Source organism: Echinococcus granulosus (assembly GCF_000524195.1).
Source record: "Echinococcus granulosus chromosome Unknown EG_S00053, whole genome shotgun sequence".
NCBI classification, from domain to species: Eukaryota; Metazoa; Platyhelminthes; class Cestoda; order Cyclophyllidea; family Taeniidae; genus Echinococcus; species Echinococcus granulosus.
This window is the reverse complement of record NW_020170433.1, coordinates 106506-120813: the sequence shown is the minus strand read 5'-3', so window position 1 is coordinate 120813 and position 14308 is coordinate 106506. Positions and strand designations below refer to the sequence as shown.

Here is a 14308-nt window from a genome sequence, read left to right as displayed (position 1 = left end):
CATTGCAACAAGTAACCTTTAAAAATATTCGCAACCCAATTATAAACAATGTATTTTTGCTATGCACCCATCCTTTCGCCTTCTATTGTTTAGCTTTCTCGCGTTGAGCACTTGCGTCGGAAGTTTGCATTCCCCGCCACCGTTGTCGCTCAATCCCCTGACATCCACGCGGGTAGTAGCTTGCAAGAGTTCTTTAAGCAACGAACCATTCAGCGCCAGCACGCCGAGACCACCTCTACCTCCGACACCTCACTCAGTGATTCTGCCCGCCTCTGTCGTCGTCATCGTCTCAGTTTTCTACCCGACGTCGAGACACTAACTCTGGAGGCACTTTTGAAGCCTCTCTTCCAGTTAGCGAATGCAGATCCATTGGGATGTGGATCCGTCCTCCTCGGGCTTATATTCGAAGCAGTAATCGCCTCAACGGTGACGTCTCCTAGTAGTGACATCTTTGTGAAAGGACTAGGTGGTGCTCTGGCAGGTCTGCTGTTGCGTGGTCAAAACGTCTGTCTCCAACTACTGTGGGATCTGAGTGGGTTGGAGGGGAGGGTTCTTAATCTTCTGCCGGAGCCGACTCTTCTTGCTGCTAGTGCGATTTCAGCTGGACAGACTGCAATTGGCACGCTGGTGTTGGAGGAGGCTTTCTGTGCTGCTGCAATGAGGCGGTGAATGCCACTTGAATAAAGTGTCTGATTTTCCCCGTAACTGCATCATGCCCTCAAAATGACGGATTGCAAATTTCCTAAATATTTATCTAAATCTTGGTTCAGTTTGGCTTTGTGTGTAGTAATTCTTGCACCTCTGTTACCTGCGAATGAGCTGGCAAAGTAGGTGTTTTTCAAAAGCTTTGAAGGTGTTGTCATGTTTGGCTCATGAGTGACGTAGCTTCCTAATGGGAATTCAACGCGTTTTAATATTTTTCTACTAATTACTTTACATCATTGGCTCATTCATATCTTCTTTATTCCACAAATCAGGTCTTTCAAAGCTGTAAGGAGGCCAGTAAGCATATGACATTCGTTTTCTCCACTAATATTCATTTTTAGTCGGTGATTCGAGAACTCGTTTAAAGCTATCAAACTGAACGTCTGCAGGTGATTTCCGAAAAGAATCACTTTTTGATCTCATACAACAGTTGGGTGTTGTAAAAGTTGTTTGCTTCTATTATCCTTTAAAAAGGATGACAAGTTAATAGACGACTTTTCAGATTTTTGCATGCGTTAAACCATAATACCAGTAAGCCTCAGCCAGATTGGCTAGCAAAAAATTTAATCAGTTCTTAGCCTCTAACACAACATTGAGCATTTAAATAGATCTGTTTCTTTCACAGCTCAAAATACATTCGCCAATCCATGTCAACACCCTCCCCATGGACGGCCACCACCCGCCGCTTTTTCACCTCCTCTCTGCCCGTCTTCATCTTGCCCCAAGAGGAATTTGAAATTGCCTCAATGGAATGCAGCAACAAACAGCTCGCCACCACCACCACCACCGCTGCCACTTGCTGGTGGCAGCTGACGCGTCTCTACGCGGACCTGGGTCGAAGCGATGAGCTCCTCGGCTGGCTCTGCGATCGATGGATTACGGGATCAAAGTCGACCGTCCTTCTTGAGCGTCTGGGGACGGCGATTGTTGCTAAGGTGTTCGGTGACTATGAGAGTGCTTTTATGCAGCTCTCTGATGTACGTCCTCGGCAATTACTGTTATTTCATAGCCACTGAACACTCTATTAAAATATCCAATTAGTCGAAGGCCAGGTCGTTAATTACTTATGGAAGGTTATTTGAAATTCAAAACTTAAACGCTTTGAGTTTAAAACAAAATATCACCAGTTGATTTATTATAAATTTACCCATCGGCTTTTATTAAAATTGGTTAGGACAGATCCGTACTTCATACTTGAGCCAATCTACGACAATAAAATAGTCAAAACATCTGTTGTAGGCGTTCGTCTTAAAGTTTAAGAATCCTTTTCTGAAGTCCAAACCACCTTCAACACTCACCTCTTATTGTAAGGAGCCAAATGAATTGCGTAAACCTGTATTAGCTGATTTGCACTGCCAGGAGATTATTCATTCGCATAAATCCCAGTCGAGCTAACTATGAAATGCAATCACTACGGTAGCATAGTCACGCCTTATAGACAGTCGGCAAGTGTAAGGCTTTCATTGAAATAGTACGATGATTTTAGGTCACAACCGATTTGGTGCCTATGTACTACTATCATAGGTCATTTCAATCTGATCAACACCATCAATTTAGGGAATGCATTCACTTGATTTATCGTACTGTTGGAAAACCATCGTTCTGATTTGTAGCAATTATCAACTATTCTTCTTCTGATTAAAATTTTATTGCAGCTGCTTACCTCGTCCTCTGACGCCGACGATGACGATGATAAAGACAAAATTAACGAAGGAGAAGGCGAAGGAACAGAATCCAGCATTTGGTCAACGTGCCCGGCCGGTCTAAATGCAGAAATTCGGTTGGTTTGCAGAGAGGAGCTACTGCAATGCCTTGCTCGCCTCGGCTCTTGGAAAGACTTGGATGTCGCCGCAACCTCCACCGCGACTTCTCTCATCACAATGACAGATGACCCTTCCTCGACTGCTACTGAAGCAAGGCCCTCAACCTCTAACGCCACGGTTGTCGATGAATTCGGTCAGTGGGCTTCTTGAATCACTAAATATCCGGATTTAAAGTTCCAAGCTTATTATGCCATGCCTCAAATACCAAAGTCTCTTCATCTTATTGGTTAGAGACCTGGTCGAGTAGAGAAAGATGCCATCAGCTTATCAGAAGCCATTTAATGCCCAAATGCATGACATTCAACTGATCAAAAGCATTTGAGATTCCCACTTTAAGGAAGTGTTTTTTTGCCAGTATTGCCTTTTAGAAAGGTTTGCCTGTTTCCGTCTATTCGTACAATGGTATGACCTTCAAAATAAGTGCCAGTTCAGTCTGTGGTTTGAGCAACGCTGATTAGGACAGTCCCTAATACAATTTGGATTACCAAACGGACGCCAACCGTTTAGTTAACTGTAGGCTTTGTTTTGGTCCTGCGAAATCTTACCTAGCCATTTAATTCAAGTCACATTATCTGGTAGCGATTGGTAGTAAGATGGCACAAAGCGCTTTACATTTAATGTCAAGACAAACTTCCAAACGTTGGATGTGCGTTTATTAACTTTACGCGTTGAGACCCACCTTGTCTGTTCGTTCAACCTTGGCTCGAAATAGACACAGTGATAATTGCGTCAAAATGGCTCGCTAATTCAGGCGTACTTTGGCAGAGGTCTACTTGCTTCCTCTGCAGCTGCAGCTGGACTCCAAGAGTTTAACAACTTCTGTGAGCGCAACTTTGCAAAGGTTTCGCCTTCCCCGTTTTGGGCGTCATTCGAGTTGCATTGTTGCCTACTTCCTCAATTCACAGCGGTGAGATGAAAGACAATGCAAGCACTGGGTAGAGTTCAAAGTTGATTGAGGGCTTTTTATTTAGTTGTTAGGTGATTCAAATATAATTTCTTGCATTTATGATGTGTTTATGCTTGCAAATTTATGTACTAACTCCTTTTAGCATCTTTATGGACAGATCCATACCCAATGGAGAGTGTAATCCCTCAAATCATCCACTCACGCCTACACCAGTGTCTCTCAGCTGAAATAAACAAAGTTATCTTCAGCCACAGCGCATTAGACACTGACGCGTTGTACCGCTTTTGTCGTATAATGGAGTCCGGTCTGCGTTCAACTTCGCAGGACTTTGAGGTATTTGGAATCCCTTCAATTTTCTTAGCTTTCAATAGACCAGATTCGCCTACGAGTTGGCAATTTTCAGCGTGCTTTGTGAGGATTTAAGTAGAGCTCAACTTCGTTGCAAATCGGCCTTCAAGAGCCTTAGGCAGGTACTTCTCATACCCCTCCACTTACCGTGTTCTAGACATGGTCTTCAGAAGAATGCCGAAACACACGCCTACAGAAGACGCAACTCCTTATAGAACTCAAAGAATTTCTGGAAGCCTCCGCAGAAGGATTGGATGCACATTCTGCATCAAAGTTGTTCCACACCTGGCAGGAGCGTTGTTCTGTTGTCAGTGAAGACTTGACTACTTCCCGGTAAGGCCAATGCACATCTTATTTCTTGGTTTTAGTCTCTTCTTCCTCTCCAAAATGACGGCAGCTGGGTGTTTACCACTCAATGAGCAGTTGCTGCCCGCGGTCGTTAACTTTCGTCTTGAGTGTAGTAATGCGTTCTCGCGCAGTGGTAATCCCCACCGGGCAATCAATCAGCTCACACCACTGTATAAGCTGGTCCAAATGCTTGGTCAAGCGGGTGATGATAGCGAGTACCGTCATCTCGCCTGGTGCAGCACGTTCTCGCGCGCTTGGATTTCCGCGTACTCTCAGGGCATAGTTTTTTGTGCCAGTGCGACTGGAAGGGACAATAATCCCTCTGCGGACCTTGAGAATGGGCTTCTTCGGTGCCTCTCGCTAAATTGTAAGTCTTACTATCTACCAGTGATTAGAATATGCTCCAAACTAATAGGAATTAAAGGTGTGTTCATGGTGCATCTGGTCGCGAACAAGAACTATGCAGTTAAATGTATTGCCTCTCCTGGTTAGTGCCTTGGGTTTTGTGGGTGTCTCGTGTCCGACACTTGGCCCCGAGATATTGAGCTAATTTCAAATAGTGTCCACTAACGTGCTCTCACACCCTAGACTAATCACTGGTTTCTTTTGAGACGCCTAGAAACAGCAATCTTATCTACATGGCAATTTTGTCGGACTCGGTAATTCAACCAAACTGATTCGCACTACCCATTCATCCAGCAATCATTTCGGTGATATTGCTCGAATATTTCTGTTTTTCTTTTGAAAGCTGTCTTCTAGCAACGTTTCTTAAAACACTCCGGTTGCCTCTTTCAGCTCACTGCATCGAGATCTATGAAGCACTTCGCCAGCTACCTTCAATGGGCAACGAGGATGCAGCCCTGGCTCAATTCTCCCACGCCATCTCCACGGCTCGAATCCTTTCTGCATTCCATGATTTCCAGAAATCTGGTCGTTTGAGTGACCTAGGTTTAAGACGCTACACGACCTCCCTCCAACCCACACTGAAGACAAGGTTCTCACAGATCTGCGGTTTGAGTGAAGTGAAAGAGGTGGATTTTCTAGAGTCTAGCGCCTTCGTCTTCTTCAAGCGGTGTGTGGATTCAGCAATGGGTGTTTGGTCAGCGGTGAGAGGCTCATCACCTTCGGCGGAAAAGGCCATCTATCGACGAAATCTCCTTGCTCACAGCCCTGATGAGGCCCTGCTGGAAGTGGCAAACTTTTGCAGTACACGAATCAGTGAAGGTGAGCCAAAAATCTTGAGTTACTACTGCCTGGTTCTCACTTCCAACAAGTTCATGACTCTCTGTTGTTAAGTTGCGATAAATATACAAGTTAAAAACGACGTTTTTGTTTTTTAGCAGAAATGATGAGGACAAGTTTCACGAAGTCTAAAGTATGGATGCTGCACTTATGCACTTATCTGGAATCTAATTAGACAATGATGAAACGCCTAACTGTTGTAGGAGGTAAAGAGAGACAAGGTAGTGTAGTTGTTGACATTAGCAGAGCTCCACATTACTACTTTGGAGCTCAAACTATCATAAAAGTTTGGGGAAAGTCAAAAATTAACACAAGCATTTGGACTCAAATTTCATTTTATCGCGTATGCAATCTCATCTTATGTTTGACAATGGAAGGCGGGAGAAATCGTGATGTCTACGCGGATATTTTCACTCGCTCCGTGCTAACCGCAATGCGGATGGGTGCTAAGGGCGGCCGCATCCGGTTCGGTCGGGTACTGCAAGTCGAAGTGGCTCGTTGCAAGTCCGCTCCACAGCACGACCCCGGTGTCTTTTGTGAATTGGTCTGTTGAACCCCTCCTTATCTTCTTGCCTTTTTCTGTTCGAGTTTGTCTTTCCACTCCTCGTTCCCGCTCACAGACGAAGCATTTGCCACCGTGGATGTTCTCCCAGTGGTTTGACAGACTCCTAAATGCTCCGCTTGAGGGAGCGGCCTGTCTAGTGGCGGATATCCTTCGACGGATTGCACAAAGGTACTCACAGGCGCTGGCTCTCCCATTTCGAGTTTTGGTGACGTCGGCGTGTGGCTGGAAACATGATGGGCAGTCCTTAGTTGAACAATTTGCTGTAAAGCTAACCGAGGATGGGAAAGGGGATGCAATATCAGTTTTCACAGAGTAAGCTTGATGGGAAAATTTCCTACACCTCATTTTACGCCTAAAGTGGATAGTATTATGAACTACATTGAAAATGCATCCGATATGTCTAGGAAATGTAGACAAATTGGTGTGTGGAATCTATTATTTAAATATAACATCAGCACAAAGTTTCTTGAAACACCATTTCTTTATGCTAACCTTTACTTCAATTTGTTGTAATTGAGGTGATATTGACTTTTATGTGTTCGAGAATATGATTTCGCTTAATGAAGGAGTGCCAACTTCGATTTGAATGATTATTTTAACACCACCTGCAATCCCCCACATTAACTTACTGCCTGATTTTCTTGGAAGACTATCAAGCATGCTCTCAAAACACGTAAGACTGAATCGACTCCTCGCAGAGTTGGAGTATTTCGATGACCCCGACATCGTTTTCAAGGTGAGAATTGCTACGCAAATATTTCTATTACTGTCACACATACATTATTTACCACATTTTTTAAGCCCCCCAAAGTAAATCGCATCACTGCTTGCACACTTTGTTGCCCATTTTAAATCAGATTTAATTTTGGGTGATGATGGTAGCCAGTCTCAAAGAAATACTTATTTACTCACTATATCCTGGTTACAAATTCGTGATGCGGTGTTTATTGAAATAGGAATGTATTACAACTTTAATACATCAGTTGGATTGATCAGTAATCCCTTCAAACCCACTTTTTCGAACCAGTCAGGGTCGAGTAGGTCGAGGTTGGGCTTTATGATGTAACACGTCCTGATGAATGGCATATCACGGAAAGACATGGAGTTCTGGAGTTCCTATGAGAGCTTCAATTGACCACCATCTACATTAATGGCGGTCCGAGTGGTCTGCCGTCGGCCAATGGTTTGCCGAGTTGACACCAGAGTCCCTCCCATGGGACAGTAGTGTTGGGGTCAGTATCCAACTGTAGTTGCATCATACAGCCATTAAGTCCGACGATGATAAACCTTTGCCGACCGGGTGTGTTCATCTAGAAGACATTCATTACGTTAGGTGGCTTATAGACTTTTTTTGGCTTGTTTTGACCACTTTTCCTGTGCTTGTTGGTGTCTCCATTGGAGTTGGATCGACATTACTTCCAGTGTCGTTGAACTGGCAACACTTGCAATGTCTCTGGGGGCAGCACTTGCCAGTGTCGATTCCCACAATGCCATCAGGGAGAAAGAGGTGCTCCATTTTTCCTGACATTTACCTTTTGGTTAATAGTACATTGGCTGGATTTGGAGGGGCTTGGTCTGCGTGTTGTAAATTGGTTGGGTCGTCGTATACCATGGACCTAGGAACTGACTCGGTTCCTAGACTGAAGCACATTGATGTCACGCGAGGCGAGGTGTTGGTGTTCATCCCGGATTGCCTCGAGCATGATGTTGGAATTGTGCTCTAGGCGATTCAGCAGGCGCACCCGAATATATGCAAATTCCGGTGATTGGACACTGAAGATGTAGACTCCAGATTGAGTCGTTTGCGCATGCCCTTCACGTTCTCGATGTGCATCAGAAAATCCTCGGTCTTTTGCATAACCAGCTACTATGTATGGCATGCTGATTAGTGATGTTGGCCCATCGAGTCGTCATCGTAAAGACTCCCCTGTCTCATCGAAAGTGCAGTCCTGTAAATTTAGAAAATAAAATATTAGGTCTGGGTATTGAGTGGATTTTGCTGAACCCCGCCTGCGGCGTAGGAAGTGAACCTTTTATACGTCATCCCGAGTGTCCAGATCATTATTGAATAGGCCTTCGTACTGTTTGCATAGGAATTGAAGGTAATGTTGGCCTCCAGAGCGCAGTGAAACGTCAATGCAGCCTATTAATGGTTCGGGTGTTGCGAGAGGTTAAACGGGCGACGTTGAAACCGTCTGTGGTAATAACTCTAGGTGCATGACCTGAATTCCACCTTGCTAATTATTATGACCTGTATTACCAAATTTTATAGACTGGGATTTCATTGTTTGTAGAGCCTGGCTTCTATCGAGCTCCCAACCGGATCTGCTACTAACACAGACTTTAGAGCAAATATCTTTATCACCAACATAATTATTAAGCAAAAGGGGTAAGGGCGGTGGCCATGCGCCTGGTAGTTGGAGCACAGGGATTGGCTGGGTGTGAGTCTATCTGTTGGTGAATTCAGGTGCGTGTTGACCTTGACCTGCGCATTCAAGCGATTATCAGCACCAATTAAAGTACACCTCTCCTTCGTTTGGGAGGGCTTAAACAAGAACCTAACCCTCTGAACTTTCAAGAGCTGATCATCAAATGGGAATACTAGAATGCTCTTTGGAGCTTGTAGGTATTCCCATCAGCATTGCCCCTCCAAAAAGCCCTAAATCACATTTTGTGAATCACTAGGCTTTTGGGTACCTTACTGGTCTCATAATTTTACCAATATTTCAGGATTGGGCGAGTAGTTACGCGAGAAAAAGTATCCGCTCTGACTGTTCAAACCGTGCTGATCTCGTGACGTCCTGTAACAGTCTCCTGGAGCACGGTTTCCTTCGACTCCATAGTGCAGGTTACTTTAAAAGAAACCACTTTTGAGATCTTAACGCTTTCTTTTTACTTTATTATTTATTTCTTCATTTTAGAGATTTCATCAACCCCTATCAATGCCAACACAGGTCGACAATGCGCAGTGCAGATTGTAAATTTGCCATCTAGTCATTTATTGGGCTTAAGGCAGCAAGTTTAGAGTCGTTTTTTAATACACAATTGCCTTAGTAGCCCATTTCACATGAAGTTTGACTAGAAGCAAAAACTACATCCACATCAATCTCTTCCCCATTTTAGCTATGTGATCTGGTGCAACAGGAGTTCGGACATGACTGTAAAGCCCTCCAAAATATTACTCTTCACAATTTTGACTGTGCTATCCAGCGAATAATTTCCGCGTACAAGCCAACCACTCCAAAGACCTCGAGGATGGACCAGTTTTCGCAGTGGTTGGTTAACTTTTCTCCGGATGAGCAGGACCCAATCGAAATGCTGGGCCAGTGCTTGGATTCTTCATCTGAACGACAAGCAGTTGTAACCGTCGAACGTGTTGACTTAAACGTCAAGGTGCGCCTCACGCTAGTCACTGAACTGTTGCAACGTCCATAATTGTAGCTAAAGGAGCGATGTAAACTTTTTCTCAGTCTGTATTTTATGAGCAGTTTTTGATGGACCTTTTATGCATTAAAACGATCTCCATCAAAGTGCCTGGCTAGTCTACGACGACCCAAACTGGTGCGTCTTCTGGGCAACGATGGTCACTGGCGTGGTTGGCTGGTCAAAGGGGGTGAGGACCTGCGTCAGGACACGAGTATTCAGCGTCTTCTCGGTTTCGCAAACTATGCCATTGCTTCCGCTACCGCAACCACCTCCACCAGTGCCTCTGCTGAGCCCCTCCGCACCTATGCGGTAGTGCCGGTAAGCTCTACACGTGGCCTGATTCGGTGGTTGGACAGCACCACCACCCTCCTCGCCTTTGCTATGAACGCCATGACTGTGCGGGAGACTGAGCGCTACTTGTAAGTTGAGCTATTTAACTGGGACGACGTCTGTGGCAATGAGAAACAAAATTTGCACAATTAATTTTTCATGTCATACGGTATGAAGAACTGTGCTACCTGTATCACCGCTCTTTGCATCATCCCTAAACTAGTTGCAACTTGAGATGCCAAAAAAAGAGATTTTCCTGTTTGTTTTTATTCTAGGGCCGAGAGCGACGCGCTGGCAGCGAAGTTTGCTAGCCACGCCGGTGACTTTTTCTGGGGATCTGAAGCCACAGCGGCGTCGATGGTCTCGCAATTCACCGAGCTTGAGGATTTCGTTTTCTCGCTACGTCTTCTGCGCCGCGGTCTCCGTAATTCGGTGGCCACCTCGGCGGAGCATTTTGATGCCCTGCGCCACCGTCTCATCACTAGCCATGCTACCATCTGCGCTGTCCACTTCATTCTCGGTAAGAGCGTGTCTTTTACCGTTTGCTTTGGCTGCTCAGCACTTTTTGTCCACTTTTGATTAGGTCGAATGGGGGCAGTACTTACGCGTGACCTCTTCTCCTGTCTATTTTGCATAACACAACGTGACCAACTACAGTACCGTTGACTCACTTTTTGTGCACTCCCGAGTAGGGGTCGGCGACCGTCACATGGGCAACCTCCTTTTGGACACATCCACGGGTAGCCTGGTGGGCATTGACTTCGGTTTCGCGTTCGGTGTGACTCTCAGCTTTCCCACCCCCGAGTACGTGCCCATTCGACTAACTGCGAGCTTGCGCGAGTTGCTAGAGCCCTCTGGACCTGCGGGTCTCTTTGGTGCTACGCTCTGCCGCACCCTCGCTGCTCTCCGCCATCACTCCAGTCTATTTCTCTCGACCATTCAGGTAGTTAGCATTGTTTTGAAACACGTACCTTTGGTAGCTGGTCTGGTTAATTATGGTATTTGCTGCCGAAATCTGGCTACTTTCCACACCTCAACTAACTTCCTTTTTCTCTAATACTACTCATCGTAGTCATCATTAATCATGACGATTAATTCTTCCTCATACACAAAGACATTCATCGAGGACAACTCGACCACAGAGTGGTCCGTCTACAGTGAACACTATGGCCAATCAGAAGAGGAATACCGACGCTGCCGCTTGTCCTTACTCCGCCGCAAGCTGATCGGTCACTGTCCAGCTGAGCTCTTGATTGACGATTTGAGAGGCCGTTTTGGCACATGCGATTGGTTCGCTCACTTTGAAGTGATCGCGAGGACAACGGTGGCGAGTGCTGGTGATCCAGTGGTTCTTCCCCCACCGGAACAGGTTCGGCGGTTGGTCTGTCTCAGCACCTGTCCTGAACTGCTTGCGAGAATGCATTCCGGCTGGGGCGCGGCCTTGTAGCTGTGATTTTTTCTCTTCTTTAATTTCTTCTCTTTTATTCTCCATTCTCTTATCTTAATGCCCGTAATTTTGATTTAATGTTCCATTAATTGAATTTGCTTTCTGGTGGTCAATTTTGATTTGTCTACAAAACATCTGCTTAACTACCTAGATTTTCGGATAGAATGTCTGGTTCTATAGCAATACTTTGTGTTGCACTCCCTGTCAAAGGCGCTGGTCGCGCCACCTGCGCTAACGTGTCATGTACTTTACCACTCAGCCAATGGACATAAGGGTAAAAACTATTTTTACCTTCCTAAAAGTTATTTTCTTGTTTGGGAAACAAATTCTTCTGCATTTTGAGCTATGAGGGGTCAGAAGTTTAGAATACACCCAAAACTAGCATAGTGCGTTATACTGAGCGACAGATTTGAAGTCTAGGCTGAAATAATTAATTATTTACCGAAACAGTGGCTGCGCTTTGAATTGCAGTTTGGTCGTTAGCAATATACTTCTTGAGCTATGAGGAGAGCGGATACTACGTGTGTGGAGGTGCCATCATTTGAAAAAGTAAATACCGAGAGTGAGTTTACTCAACCGACTGAGGAAAATCATAGCGTTGGTAGCGATTGCCTTCCGGTTGTGATGTAGCCATTAGTGATCAAGGCAAACTGTCCTATTTCTTTGAAGGGTGATAGTTTTAGTCTGTAGTTGGCTCAATAATATGCAGCAAAAAACAGCAGGAGGAGGTTATAGCCAGCAATTGATTTCCAAGTCAAAAAAGGTGCAAATAATTTGGTTTTTCTTCTATATTTATACCTTAGTATCACTTTACAATTGGGTAATTCGGTGTGAACCAAGAAGAGGTTAAATCCTCCAATGAATGAGCTTTTCCTTTAGTCGAACTGAAGGATTGCAATTGAGTAGTTGGATTGCATATTTGAAGCAGACAGAAGTTTGAAGATCCTTCCACCTACACACAAGTGTATCGGACCATCTTTTTGAAATCCCCAAGTTGACAAACTTCAGAGGGGAATTTGTCCTTTAACCAAAATAATAGATGAATTTATTAAATGAACGGAATGTCAAAAATCCTGTGTATTTTGCCTGTATTTGTGGAGAAATGATTTGACGTTAGCTTAAGAACTGAATTGGTACTTTTGAATTCGCAGCAGTCGCCGGTTCGTCCGGTCGCATTGTCCGTGGCGATGCTACACAGACACCAAATTCCATTATTTGGATGAGTAAAAACAACGCACTTATTTATTCCCACACGCCTTGGGAGAAGTTTAAACTATCGTGCCTACTTAAAATGCTTCCTGACTTCAGACTTTTGAAGTTTGACTTTGTTTGTCAACTTGATGGACTACCTACCTGGTTACTCAATTCTGAGTAAATCCAGCTTCGCTTTCGGTCTGAACTGCAGGTTTTTCCAAGCAAAATGCAGTTCCGCTGGGAGAAATTTTGGCGTCAAAGGCAAAATTCCGCCTACTTAGACCTTCCATTTCCATATTTTCAGCTAACTTAAAGTGGTAACCGCTATTGCCACCTAAAAAATGGACTTCTCCGAGAGATTTCATGATAAATAACATTCATTATTGGGTGTAAAATGCATTTTGATTAGATTCCAGGATGAGAGGTATGCAACACTTGCATAAAGTGGCGAAACGTGAAATCTCCTCATTGATCAGGTTGAGACCTTTACAAACTCTTCAGAAAAGTGGAAGCAGGTATTCAGCTCCACCAAATCTAATCAAGTGACTGCAGGTATAAGAGCTAGGATAGCTAGGCAGATACACACGTTTGCTTAATTTCGTCCTTCCAATTTCAAATCATCCTCCTTCTTCCTGAGTGTGAAAGAGATACTTAAGGGATTAAAGATACCTTCAGCCTGGTCTTCATTAAATTTTTAAATGAATTTAAATAATTCCACAATGGCTCACGTTACCCCTTTTCTCAGTGCTTTAGTTTTAAGATAAATTTGAAACTGGTGTCACACTTGTGGAGCCCTTATCAAATGTCTGTATGTAAAGGCGAATTGGTTATCCATTTTCTTTCAGGACGCGCATCCACCGCCCTTGCCCCTCACAATCTGATAGCAAAGCAAACACAGTCGCTGTTTGACGTTTTCGTTCCAACTCCTTAACCCTTCCATAGTTTTATATTTCCAAAAGAAAATAACCGGCAAAAAATAACGAAATAGGACTTATAATGCAGCGAAATTGGGTGAGAAATGGAATAAGAGCTTAATCAAACTTGGATGGTCGAATTTGGGCAAGGTGTCTCCCGATCCCCGCCATACCGCCATCCCCACCCTAATAAAGTGAATACTGAAAGCATATTTAAGGAGCTCCAACTCAGTAGCTGACGTTATGGGACGGTTAATCTGTTACTATTAAAGGTGCAATTCTGCCAACACAGATCTTTGAACTACGCCTGGATGCCTTATTTGTTGTCTTGTCTGAGTTACAGCGACATCATAAATCTTTCCTCAATTTTATACTTCTCTAAGCAAAGCGACGATAAATAGAAAATCCCCAATATCTACGTTGAGAGAATAAATTGAGACCTGGGGGTTTATACAGGGCCAAAAAAGGACAACTTTTAGGGAGTGCAAAGTTTAAGTATGCTTTTATTTTAACGTAGCCCCTACTGCATTTATGTCTCTATCATAGCACTTAAGTCGTGTCTGGAATGCTTCGTTGTGGATAAATTTGCCAATACGCTTGAATCACTCTACCACAGCCTGCTGTGTCGGTCAAAATCGGACGGCTGTCTTTCCACCTAATCAATGTGTGTAAGCCCTGGGGGAACGGGCAGTATTCCTGCTTGTGAATGACATTTTTGCGTTTACAGTGCTAACACGAAGATTCACCCGCCCCCTACGCAATTCCGTCGCACATCAGGCCATGCGTGGATCAGGCTGCAATTCCACAAGGAGGTTGAATAAATGCGGAAATGCCTGCTGTGGTGTCCATCTAGGAAGGGAGCCACCACGTCTGCTATTGTCACTGACAGACATTTTGCAACTTTGAGGGGTTTATACCACTCAAATGGCTAACTGCAGAGCATTTTGTCTCAATTTGAGTTGCAACTGCTGCAACACCTCATCCTCCACGTTTCATCCCTTCAAAACGTTTCGAGACTACGGGCAGTACTTTACGACCTCTGATCAATTGACAGCAGAT

The 14308-nt window shown here is 44.4% G+C and overlaps 1 protein-coding gene across 1 annotated transcript in view; it reads left to right on the top strand. All coding sequences in view use genetic code 11, as the record gives it.

Moving 5' to 3' along the window:
- EGR_06214 (DNA-dependent protein kinase catalytic subunit) overlaps positions 1 to 11141 on the top strand; it is a gene marked incomplete at both ends in the record, with an annotated part of 30574 nt that extends 19433 nt beyond the window's left edge. Inside the window, 18 exons of the mRNA XM_024495463.1 lie at positions 94 to 665; positions 1331 to 1682; positions 2361 to 2661; positions 3578 to 3768; positions 3807 to 3905; positions 3941 to 4116; positions 4152 to 4498; positions 4927 to 5355; positions 5751 to 5917; positions 5994 to 6250; positions 6587 to 6674; positions 8669 to 8786; positions 8860 to 8915; positions 9062 to 9331; positions 9470 to 9783; positions 9970 to 10214; positions 10387 to 10637; positions 10767 to 11141. Of these exons, the coding sequence (XP_024350094.1) occupies positions 94 to 665; positions 1331 to 1682; positions 2361 to 2661; positions 3578 to 3768; positions 3807 to 3905; positions 3941 to 4116; positions 4152 to 4498; positions 4927 to 5355; positions 5751 to 5917; positions 5994 to 6250; positions 6587 to 6674; positions 8669 to 8786; positions 8860 to 8915; positions 9062 to 9331; positions 9470 to 9783; positions 9970 to 10214; positions 10387 to 10637; positions 10767 to 11141 (4608 nt within the window). The remainder of the gene's footprint in view (positions 1 to 93; positions 666 to 1330; positions 1683 to 2360; positions 2662 to 3577; positions 3769 to 3806; positions 3906 to 3940; positions 4117 to 4151; positions 4499 to 4926; positions 5356 to 5750; positions 5918 to 5993; positions 6251 to 6586; positions 6675 to 8668; positions 8787 to 8859; positions 8916 to 9061; positions 9332 to 9469; positions 9784 to 9969; positions 10215 to 10386; positions 10638 to 10766) is intronic.
- Positions 11142 to 14308: the final 3167 nt, after the last annotated feature.